Raw genomic sequence first — 12045 nt, 5'->3', positions numbered from 1 at the left:
AGAACCAGTGGCTCTTTCAAACAGAGAAACTAATTCCTTTAGTATTAAGTATTTGCAGCATAATTTGAAGCTTAGTGCTGTTTATTCACAGCCCAGTCTATGTTTGGCTGAAATCAACAGATTTTTTTCCAATGCTACCCTGGCGTTCGCACACCTCAGCCAGTAGAGTGCACGTGTTCATTTTCCCAAACGGTGTAGAATTTGGCAGACTTGGGTCTCCTCTTTTCTCCTCTTTCTCCTCTTTCTCCTCTTTCTCCTCTTTCTCCTCTTTCTCCTCTTTCTCCTCTTTCTCCTCTTTCTCCTCTTTCTCCTCTTTCTCCTCTTTCTCCTCTTTCTCCTCTTTCTCCTCTTTCTCCTCTTTCTCCTCTTTCTCCTCTTTCTCCTCTTTCTCCTCTTTCTCCTCTTTCTCCTCTTTCTCCTCTTTCTCCTCTTTCTCCTCTTTCTCCTCTTTCTCCTCTTTCTCCTCTTTCTCCTCTTTCTCCTTTTAAGTTCTGAGTATATCTGAAACTAAATCAAAAAGCAAAATGTAGAGGCTAAACATTCTGTGTTCTATGAACCGCAAATCTACCATGACTCACCTTTCATGCAACTTTATGACCCTACTAGCTTGGAAATGGACAACAGCCATTTACCACCTGCAGCAATCACCATATAAGAAACTTAATGTTATAGTTACTCTTTAAAATGTGCCGCCAAAAAGAAGTTAGTTTAAAAAAAAAAACAAAAAACACCAAAAAACTCCACTACAAACTGCTGATTTAGTGTAATGTTCTACCACCATTAAGAAGTTGCAGAAGCATGACTTTTTTCTATAAATCTTCTTTTAACTTAATCAGGAGAAAGGAATCTTAGCTTCCTTTATGTTGCATATCTTGAAATGTTGCTGAAAGTACCTCAAAATATTTGCTTCCCAAATTCTGACCCACTGCTGTTATATTATTAGGCAAGTCAATAACCTCTTGACTTCTGTCTTTTTTTTCCTCTAACTAGCTGCTATTCAGGCCCTAAAGAACTTGCTCCATGCTAACTTTATCTGAAATTAAACTTGTTAGCTTTCCTGGAAACCTTGCTGAACTGCTCACTCAAATAAATAGGAAAATTCCTATTTCCAAAATACCTTCCAAAATAAATAGGAAGTCTTTTTCATTCTTAAGAAAAGAATGTTTTATGTATTCAGTTCTTCAAGTCTGAACATCTTTACTTTTTTTTACCACTATAGTTTTTAATTCTTTGTGGGTACCTTTGTAGACATATTAAGTCATTCTTCTAGGCAAGCAGTGGAGAGAGTTTTTGTTCTCTTTAGGGTGTCATAGACTATTTGAAACATACTGCTGACTCTCAACTCGGCTGTTTGTAAAAATGCCTCCATAAAACTGTAATATTTGCTGTGGTTCCCCTTACGTCCCAGGACCTTTAGTGCCAGTCCCTGTCCTGGTGCATTACTCTACTCTTTGGACCCCTTGCCCGCTCCACTTTCAAGTGAGGTTGTTTCTCATTTGCCGTTGTCTCCTCTCAGGTTTGTCTTTGTGGGTAGATGGGCAAGAAGGAGTTACCTCTCTGCATGACAAACTGGCTTTAGTCCCAGCTCTGAAATGGCTACAGTTGTTTCAAGTTTTCAGAAAGTGATGACATTCTGCAGGTGTATATAATGAACTTGGGAGTGAGTTGACTTTTCTCCCTGAAAGGCCAACTCGTATAGTAGGCCAGCAATTGTGGAGTAGAGACTAAACATCTGAAGAACAGCTTGAAGACTGAAGACAAAATGTTCTTAAACAGACTCTCAATGGATTCACAAGCTCTACGCTACTTGAAGAGTGAAAGGAGATTTTTCTTAAATTCTAAGTAGAGTGCCATGTTCCCCAGAGAGGACGATCTCAGTTTTGCCCTTACCTCTGCCCTGAAGGTGTGGTCATTAGAGGTACACTGAGGATTCATGGACTGCCAGTCTGACCAGTGGTCTCTTTTGTTACAAGTGGATGAAAATGTCACCAGCAGTCAATGATGAAATTTAAATTTGCTGTTTTACTTAACCTTCCCAAGACTAAGATGTTTGGGTTTGGTAAATACTGAGTATTAAAAATGATCCAGTAGAACTTTATTTTGACCTGCTGCTTAGTGCACTGAAAACCTTTCTTTATGTCTTACCTTTTTTTTTCCTTTTCTTTTAATGTTGTTCATAAACTACAACTGTAGCGGGTTTTGAAGTCGGATTGAATTACCTTCTCCAACGTGTTTCTGTAAGAAACCTTTATGGAATCAGCAAAAACAAGCCCAGCTTGCATCCCGTTTGCCATCTGTGTTTCCCTCTGGCTTCAATTTTCTGCTATAAAATAATTCTTAGATATGGATGCTGTACTGAACCTGCCTGATGTATGTCATATTTAGTTACTCATATTTTTTCCAAGATAACAGCTGCAAAGAAATCGTGTTTCTTGTTTTACTGCTCCGTAATCTGATGTTTCAAATTAAACATGCAAGGTTTTTGAGTCTTAAAATGTATTGCATTCTTCTAAATTGCATGTCCAACTACTTTGTAATGGACATCTTTTTTTCCTTAAATTTTAATACTCGGTGGTTACGGAATAATTGAATAATGTAGCGTATCTGTTTATAATCAAGATAAATATATGCTAGTAAAGGAATTAATCTATTTCCCTCTTCACATGGTTTTCTGTAGAATTCTTCGTTCCTGAAATACTCTCTGCAGCTACTTTAATATATCAATAAACCATTAAGGTGTGATTGTGCAAAAGCAGATACCATGGCTCTTGTTAGATATGGTCTGTTGCAGCAACATGATCACTGAGAGTAGGTGAGGTTGGGTTATCTGTATCTCAATGGGCCTGGGATGTTTCAGTACCCTAAATGGCACTGTTAATTGAGGAAAACTGGGGAATGGTTACAACTGGCATTGTCTGCAAGAAATGCACATCCTTGCTAGCAATTTCTCTGCTAAGCAGTGCAAGCTGAAGGTTAGGGGAGGGCATGATTTTTCTTCTTCGTTGATAAAAACACGCAAGTGTTTTCTTTTTTCTCACATGGCATATATAAATAAAGGTGGTTGACAATCATAATTCTCATGCTCTAATAAACCTATATGCAAGTAAATATCAATATTGTATTGAATTATTCTCTTACACAGAGAAATGAAATTCTTCACTCATGGTAATCCTACCATGGGAAACATTTCAGTGTACAGCCCATGCCACAACTGGCATGCAAATAAAAAAACTCTAAATTTATTGATTAGACAGGTCTAATTTTAACTCTGATCTTGTAAAAGTAGTTCAGTGCTTTGTGTCATATAAACCATTACTGTTTCTGAAATGCAATGTAGGGACTGCAATAGTATTTTGTTAAAATGAACACCTTTAACAGTTTGAGACTGCTCTGTCGTTTTTCCCATGTGCAAGCAAGAGTCTTGCTTGATGCAAAAGCTCATTGCTGATGTGCTGAGTGTGAAATTCAAGATACTGTAATAATAGGATCTGAAGAACTTGCTTACTTCTGGGGAAGTCTTTCACATAATGGTCCCAAATTAAATTGTAATTTAGCACAGAATTTTCTTGCTGTCACTTCAGATAGTCAAAGCTTTTGCACAAATCACAAGTTGGCCTGTAATTCCCAGGAATTGTGCAGGACAGTTATGTAAATGCTCTTTGTGGGAACATACCCCAGGATTTTACATGCATGACGTTGCCTCAACTTAAGCTTGCAAAATTTTTGGATCACAGAGTAGCATGAGAAGATTTGGCATCTCATCTCATTCCTACTGATGTGTCTAATAGCTGCTATTAAATTTTATTGGAAAAATGTTGATTGGACGCTTAGGGGTCTGGGTTGAAAACACCTTGGATGTTTTTTGATGAAACGACTTTTCTAGAGGCTAGCTAGGTAGAGAATCAGTGAGAACAAGATGGTCATTGATGGATGAGGCAATGGAGGAAGGAACACTAGTCAAGTCAGATCTGATACAAGGACAGGCTGCCTACAGTGTGGCTACAGTTAGCAGGGTTGCAAGTTCTTTGCTTCCTGTTCCCACTTCAACCTCCTCTTCTCTGCTAAATCCACAAATGACTTTGTCACTTGAGTTGCTAATTCCCTGTGGTTTATCATTCTCCCTGCATGCTGTTTCTTTGGTACTGGTAGCTGACAAGAGGCAGGATGCTTCCTTGTGTGGTCTGGTAAGGTAAGAGTGAAAAGATAGTCACAAATGATATGGCTGCAATAAACCATTTCTGTAATTCTGTGGAGAGTGTGTTCAGATTTGTGTAAATGTATGGTAACCACATGTTAGTCCTTGTGGTAAAGAAAGAAGCTGTAGCAGAGGAAAAGAGGTGTGTGAAAAGAGGAAGCTGTCAAGTCAGTTCTGAAATATTGAATGTTTTGAAGCATAATGGATGGCATTTAGTCCCTAGAAAAACTGTTAACTTCAGTGATCTATGTATGGGAATCAAATTTACCTAGTGTTTCAAAATGCATACTTTTTTTTGGAAAAACCACTACACTGGAGAGGGAAAAAGAAGCGTGCTATCCATGTTTCTGGAATTTCATAGCGTTTTTCTGCCTTTTTTTAAATCTATACTGTCTATATGGTCCTGTGACTGTAGCCTAACTCCCATCCTCTATTGTAGTTATACTACAGCACTTCTCTGTGGTAAGGAAGTACAATAATCTCCACTTCACCAATAGGGAACCGTGGCAAAAGAGAAGCTTAATGACTTGCCTGAGGTCATGCAGGCAGCCCCATCAGCGAGCAGGGAATTCAGCCAGGATCCCAAATAGCAGACAAATGCTCCAGCCTCTTGACTGGCCTTTTGCTCCTGTATTTAGAGAGCTCAAAAGATTCTGTCCAGATTTCAGAGATGGTTCAGAGATTATTGAGGGCAGGCTGGCTAAAATAACAGAATATCTGGACCGAGTAAAAATGAGCTACTTAGGTGGAGAGTTGCAATATCAGGAAGACTCAAAGCTCTGCTTTTCTCTCACTTGTGTGCACTCACTCTCTCTTACACACATGCCCTCTCTGAAGCTCATTTTTTTTCTGTGTCAGAGGAAGAACACGTTAAAAGGAAATCAGTATAATTAAATGATTATGAAGGAAGCTGATGGTAAGTGTTTACTTATATAAAAGAAGTGGATGAGAAAAAAGATGAGATGGAATTCTCAGAGTTTGTTTTGGGTTTTATTTTTTGATCTGAGTGACAAATGTGTACTGAGTGACAAATTTGTTCCCCGTAAAAAATGCTTGAAACACGTTAGTCTGCTTTGGTATTACAAAGATTAGAGGGCACACTGTGAGAATTTGTATGGATTTATGTGCTTTTTAGAAAGGATTAAGAATAAAAAACATCCAGATTAGAAATGCTGTCTAACCACATCACTGCCCACCCAGCCAACACTTGCATGAAAGTTTTCTTTTATGTTTAATGCCACAATGTTTTTATTGCAACTTCTGTTACACTTGGTTTTGTTTTAAGACCATAGTCTAGGTGTGCACAGCATGTGAAATGAAATGTTATGAAACATCTTTGAAATCTTATTCAGCAGCAAACTGAAAAAAACACTTTATGGATAAGATCATTCTAGAAAACTCCTTATATTAAAAAAAAAAAAAAAAAATAAAAAGATGTGTCAGATGTGTTCCATAGCTTTTAAGTGTCTGCATTTTTTCCTGTCTATTGAATTTAAGCTGGAATAAGATTTGTTCTTCAGAACGCTGTTTTCTTAAAGTATTTGGATATGCTAGTTCTATATTAACACCAGGCTGCACATGCATTTATTTATCTCTTTGGGAAAATAATTGTAAAACATCCTCTAAACTGAAAAAAGACTTCCTAATTATTTAGTAGAAGCATCTTCATCATAGACAGCTAATTAGAGTCAGACTGCTAAATGTGGATGATTAGAGGCTTATGTTGCTGGAAAACTGCTTGTGCTCATTTGAGCTAATATTCTTTGGTAAATTCAATTTTATTTAAACACTATTTAGAAAAAAAACACAACTCCATGCAAGATGTCCTTAAGGGAAAGACTAGCTGTTACTTTATTTTATACGTTACAGTGTCATTATAGCATTAGGCTTCAAGTTGTTGACAGCTTTTGCCCTGTTGGTTACCAAAACGCAATAGAAATGTAACCTGACCATACCAATGACTATGTTAGTTGTTTAGGACCTGATTACTTTCCTTCTACTTCCCCCACAGCTCACCTTACTTCCTTCAATCTGTCTATCTGTTTGTCCTCTGGAGTTCTGTGGTTCCCTCACTTCAGAACAAATCACCATCTGTTGCTTTGATAAGGTGTTTCTCGAGATTGACATTCTCTATATTTACTGAGCATGTCAGGTGTGTTGTATGGAATCACTGTGTTCTCAGAGTGGATTTTCAGAAACATACATGGTAATGTATCCTATCAGAAATGAACTTTATGTTCGTAACTTGTCCAGTCAATTTTGAAAAATGCTTTTCTTGGTCACTTTACTCAACAAAAAGTTGGAACTTTTGAGCAAGAGTTTCAAGGGATAACTCCTGGAATTGGCTCTGCTGTTAGCTACAGAAGTTGCAAATGCAGAGATCTAAGAGCCTGCTTTGCAAGGTTAGTTTGATTTTGTGTGACATAGTGCAGGACTCAGAGGAACTACTATTTTTTCCTGGATAAGCTAGATTTTTACACTTTAAAATTATATTAGAGTTTTGGTTGTTGTTTGTTTTCTATTGGGGAGTATAAGGTATATAGTAGAACAGTCATATCTGAAGTAGTGAGTGTGATGAGATTTCTTAAATGACATTTATGTAGCATAAAATTTGGTGCTATTTTACTAGTGTACGTGCTGTAGAAGTATTTGTAGTGAAGTGGAGGCTTGAAATTTCAGCAGAAGTATCTATTATGTACTAGCAATACTTTGGAGAGAGATACCAGATATTTCTTACGATCTTGAAAGCACGGTATGAAAAATCAGATTTTCCACATTCCCACTCGCAACTTAACTCCAGTGCAAACAGAGGTCTCTTTATTTCATAAGACTTACTTAACACTGGCTCTTCTTCTGAGACTTACTGATATTGGTGTACTGCAGGCCAGGAAAATCAAAGTCACATTGCAAAAATATTCTCCTGAAATAAGTTATTACAATTTAACACAGTTGTAAAGGATGACTTCTTGGTTAAGGAGCTGGCCTGGGACTTGAGAGTTCAAACTGAGTTCAGTTCAAGGCTGTGATGCTGTAACAACTGTAATGCACACAATCTTCGTGGGTTTCGGTTCCCCACCCAGAAAGTAACACTTGTTACTTCAGGCTGAAGGCTCTTAGCAGTGTATATGTATGTAACGTACGTGTGTATATATATTTATATATATATATATATATAAATTTTCCTCTGTTCTGATTCTTAGCTGCAACTGTAAATAATTCATCCTCATAAGTTCTTTATGTTTCTCTTCTACAGTCCACATCATGGGGGATGTGAAACTGGTGACATCTACTCGAGTATCCAAAACCTCCCTGACACTCAGCCCCTCGGTTCCTGCTGAAGCACCAGCATTTACTCTTCCTCCTCGGAATATCCGAGTGCAACTGGGAGCCACAGCAAGATTTGAGGGGAAGGTAAGAAACAGAGATGGTGAAACGCTTCTCCATTTTGTTTCTGTCTTTTCCTGAGGCTGCCTAGTAGTCTGCACAGCTAGTGAAATTGCCTCTCCAATATGGAATCTTTATTCAAAAAGACTACACCAGTGTTTCCATTCCTGCAGAGGTAACAGGTCTGTTTCTGAGTAGAGGAGAGTGTTACATAGCTTGATTGTGTGCTGATTGTAACCTAGATAGGTGTACCAGGGACCAAATTAAGTATCAGTGGAAAACAGCCCCAAGAGCTGTCTCCTATGGTGTATTGATCTCCCTGCTTCCCAAAGCTGTTGTTGGCAAAGCTTCATGTGTAACAAAAAACTAATGTTTTACAGTATGTGCTTCCTGCTAATTACACTAGGAATTGATACAGAGAGTTGTGATGTTTTTGTAATTGCGTCATCACCTGCTAATCTGAAAGGAAAAGGAGCATCTTCCTTAACTAAAAAGGATTGAAGGAGTTGGGGTGCATGGATCCCAGGTTCTCTCCTTCCCCTCACAAGGGCATTAAATTGTCCTTACTTGCTGCATCTACATTTTTTTCATTCTTCAGTCCTGCTATGAGCTCTTGTTACGTTTATCCTCTTCTCCCTTAACCCAAATTTTTCTCCTGGAGTCAGTAGTTTTCTGTCTCAGCCCACTCAGCTTCCTCCTGTCCATGCTCTGATTGCATGCTGACAGCTATATCATCAGACTGAATGCGGTTCTGTTCTTTGAAGTGGTGGGATTTCTCTGACAGAGGCAGGAAACTACAACTTCACTGTAACAAAAGCAAGGACTAGAAAGAATTTGGGAAATTTATAACTTCTGAACCTAACATAAACAAAGGGCCAATAGAGGGCATCTGATATTTATCTTATTTATTTATGCAAGAGCAGGCTGGGAACTGGGATTTTTCAACAAGTACTGGATTATATTAGGTTTAAGTTCAAAATGATATTTTTTTCTCAGAGTTATCATCATTTTGAGATGATACTCAGAAAACTTCTCTGTGTGTATGACATATTCCAGCCCCAATGAACATCCCCTTTCTTACCGTTTTTTCATTATTTCACCTTGCTTAGTTGCAAACAGCAGAGAAATGACAACATGCTGCTACTTTATTTATGTGACACTGATGCACGATACTACGCTGTGACTGGTTCTTCCAGACAGAACTGCAAGTGGCAATACCAGTACGTGGAATGAATGTTAAAGCGTGTGATGTTGCTAAATTTTAGCTTTTACATTTCTTATGTTTTCTATTTAAATGCTCAAGTAAAATATTTTCAATTTTGGTGCTATCTGCAGAATGTTATTAGTTAAATTAAAGCAACACTAAAAACTAGTTACCCACAAGTTACTGTGCAATCACTGCTTTGAGGTTTTTTTTTCAGGGTAATCTGTAGCTTGTTTTTTATTTTTCTGTAGCCTGGACAAAATACGCAAATTCAGTACTAACTAAACAAAGATTTAAGTTCCTTGAAGAATTAAGCTTTTATTGAGTTTCTGGATTGAACCTCCCTGATGACAGAAATGTAATTTAGATTTCATTTTGGTATATGAGTATGGTTGAATCCTTTAATCTTCTGTCCCTCAGAGTGCACAGATGATAACACACTGGCTGCGTGCATGTCGGACTGTTGATTTAAACCTTTATAGCTCAAAATGCTTTGTAAGTGCTAGACCTTAAGATCAGAGCTTTGTTGAAATACATGTGGGATCTTCAGTTAGTTTGTGGTGAATAGGCTGCCTCCACAGATTGGCAAACCGGGATGCATAATTATAGCCACTGTCTTTGGCACTTCAGCCTCTTGCCTTGCAGAGTATTGTCTGGTATTTACTTACTGCAGTTTCATTTTGCCTCTATGAGCAGATGCAGCTGAGAAGTAGCAGCATGTGACACAGCCGTAGACATAAAAACAGCCAATATCTATTATTGTGCATTAATTCCAAATTCTCTGGAATCAACTCTTGTCGGAGGCCAAGATACAAACTTGCAATTTGAGGGGGAGGGAGAACAATCTATACTATAATAGTTGGAAGTGGAGTGTAATGTAACACTGCATGTTCTCCTTATTAACATGTGCTGGAAAAATAAGATTCTAATGATCATACTGCCTACTGAAATTCAGTTTACGTGCTCTGTTGTTTATAATGTAATGTACTTGGAGGGCTTGTGTTTAGTTCTGTTGCAACTGTTGGATTCAAATGAATATCTTCCTTGTGCTCCTTGTCTGGTAACATGGACAGGGTTGGGTGAAAATGTGACAGCATAGTTTGGAAGGACGCTGTCACTCACTAGCTGTAGTCCTACGAGATAGCAGCCTCAGTGGTTATATCATTTGGGTCCATGTTTAGCTGTTGTGTACAATGTAACTTCATAGCAACATTCCAAAGATTCAGAAGGACAGAATTTATTACAATTTAGCAATAGAGAGAGCTACTGAACATACTTGAATTCTTCTATCCTGGAAAATAAGCTACAGATGTTATGATGGATTGTTACTGATACTTTGCTTTATCACACAGTATAAATATTGAACTAAGGCTAAACGAAAGTAAAAAGTTTTAAATATGGCTAGACAGGAGATTTTCTTCAAAGAGTTCCTCTGTAGTGGAATCTATCTTTACAGAAAAAAATATTATGAGAATCCAAGACAGGATATAAATCTGATATTGTGATGATCCTGTGCTCTCATTAAGTGGACAAGGGAGAGAGAACCCTAAAGTGAAGATTCTTGCTTTTCTTTCTTACAGACAAATTCTGTGAAATGCCAACTGAAGACCAAAGAGAGAGCAGAAATTGAGAAATAGTCTATAGATGTAGGAAATTGCAGGTGGAAAGGATCTGGAGATAGCATTAATCTCAGTTTTTTTTATGTTTCTCTCATTACCACTCTGTTTTTCTTGCTAAATTCTCAGCAAGTTTAACTATATTTGACTGCAGACTTCAATTTCTCAGTGTGACCTCAGGGCAGAAAGTTAGCTCATCATTTTCAAGTGTGTATGAACATTATTTTGGTCTGGAACTCAAATGGAGGTGTGGAACCACTTATGGTAAGACAAGGTTATCTTCTCCAGGCACTCTTCTAGCCTCTTCTACATGGACATCTAAGTTGCTCACATAATTTTGCTGAACTTAAATAGCAATAGAATGGCTATGCCAAAACATAACATGAGCATTTTTTGCTCTTTGCTGTAACGTCACTGAGTGTCAAGCAGTAAAAAATGGCAAGTCAACCATTACTTTTCAAAAAACTTGTCCCTACCCAGAGTGATATTAACGTCTGTATTTGATTGCTGCTGGCAGTTAACCTGCTTTGTCTGTATGTTTGTATAATTCTTGAGGGTAATATTGATGATCATTAATTTTATAAGCCTAAGAAATACTTGTGCTACAGCTCTGTCTGAGAGGAACAGCCAAATGTGCTACAGATCATGGTCTGACTGCCTAGGGGTCAGGAAAGAATTCAGGTCCTTGGATGCATGGTTGGAAGCAGTGCAGTACGTATTGATTTTTGCTTCATGTGAACCATCATACATGGTCCATTGCCAGAACCAAGATATCAAGCTACTAAATCTAGTCTGCTATTCTAATCTGAAGGGCTGGATTTCATGTAAAAACATTTACTGACAGATGTAGTTCAGAGTTTATGTAGATGTTGTGGCATTTTGGATCAGAGTTTGATACCCACTGAGTAATTATTATCCTGCTCTTCCCATTTTATCCACCTTCAAATAAGGGAACTGGATGGTAAATTTTAAGGCAAGCCAGGTTCACGTCAAATCCTTCCCTTATGTAATATGCTTTCTGATTTTCCTTCTACTATCCTGCTGCAACACTGGATCTGTGTCTGTTTATTCAAATCTCAGTTAAGTCCAGTGATGTGTGTGAACTTGCCAACTTCTGAGTGACTTTTGTTGCTGCTGGTTATACTGGTACCCTGTGAAGCATGGTGCCTGAGCAAATTTGCCAAGATCAGGCAGAGAGAAGCAAGAAGCAATGGGGAGACTGACAATGATTCTGCCACCTGTGCTGGGATCAATCACATTTTTTTAAATAAAATTCTGCTTTTCCTATGTAGGAAAATAAAATAGTCATTAATAGACAACAAGCGCAATGTATTCCAAACCTCTGCAGAAGGCCACATGTGGAGAAGGTTTATAATCAAAGCATGTCATTACTCACTGCTGGTTTTTTTTGAGTTCATACTCACTCTAGCTCTAGACTCCAAGTTAAAAAAAATATTCTGCTTTTGACATGTTATTTGGCTCTGTTCACTCATGGATGCAGTTTGAAGTTTGGAAACCTACAGGGCAAAACCAGACAGCATACGTTTTTACATGTAACATCTGGACTGCCTAGTATCTAAGTGCATGCTGAAACAAATAAGATCTGTGAATTGTGTACAGTTCATGAACAGATGACCAGTCCAGAA

General features: G+C 38.0%; 1 protein-coding gene across 1 annotated transcript in view; it reads left to right on the top strand.

Annotated features, from left to right (window-relative positions):
- Nucleotides 1-12045, top strand: part of MYLK (myosin light chain kinase) — a 177777-nt gene that overhangs the window by 44547 nt on the left and 121185 nt on the right. Inside the window, exon 2 of the mRNA XM_003207685.5 lies at nt 7449-7606. Coding sequence (XP_003207733.2) covers nt 7449-7606 — 158 coding nt within the window. The remainder of the gene's footprint in view (nt 1-7448; nt 7607-12045) is intronic.

Source organism: Meleagris gallopavo, chromosome 7 (assembly GCF_905368555.1).
Source record: "Meleagris gallopavo chromosome 7, MGAL_WU_HG_1.1, whole genome shotgun sequence".
Lineage (NCBI taxonomy): Eukaryota > Metazoa > Chordata > Aves > Galliformes > Phasianidae > Meleagris > Meleagris gallopavo.
This window is presented reverse-complemented; position numbering and strand designations above follow the sequence as displayed.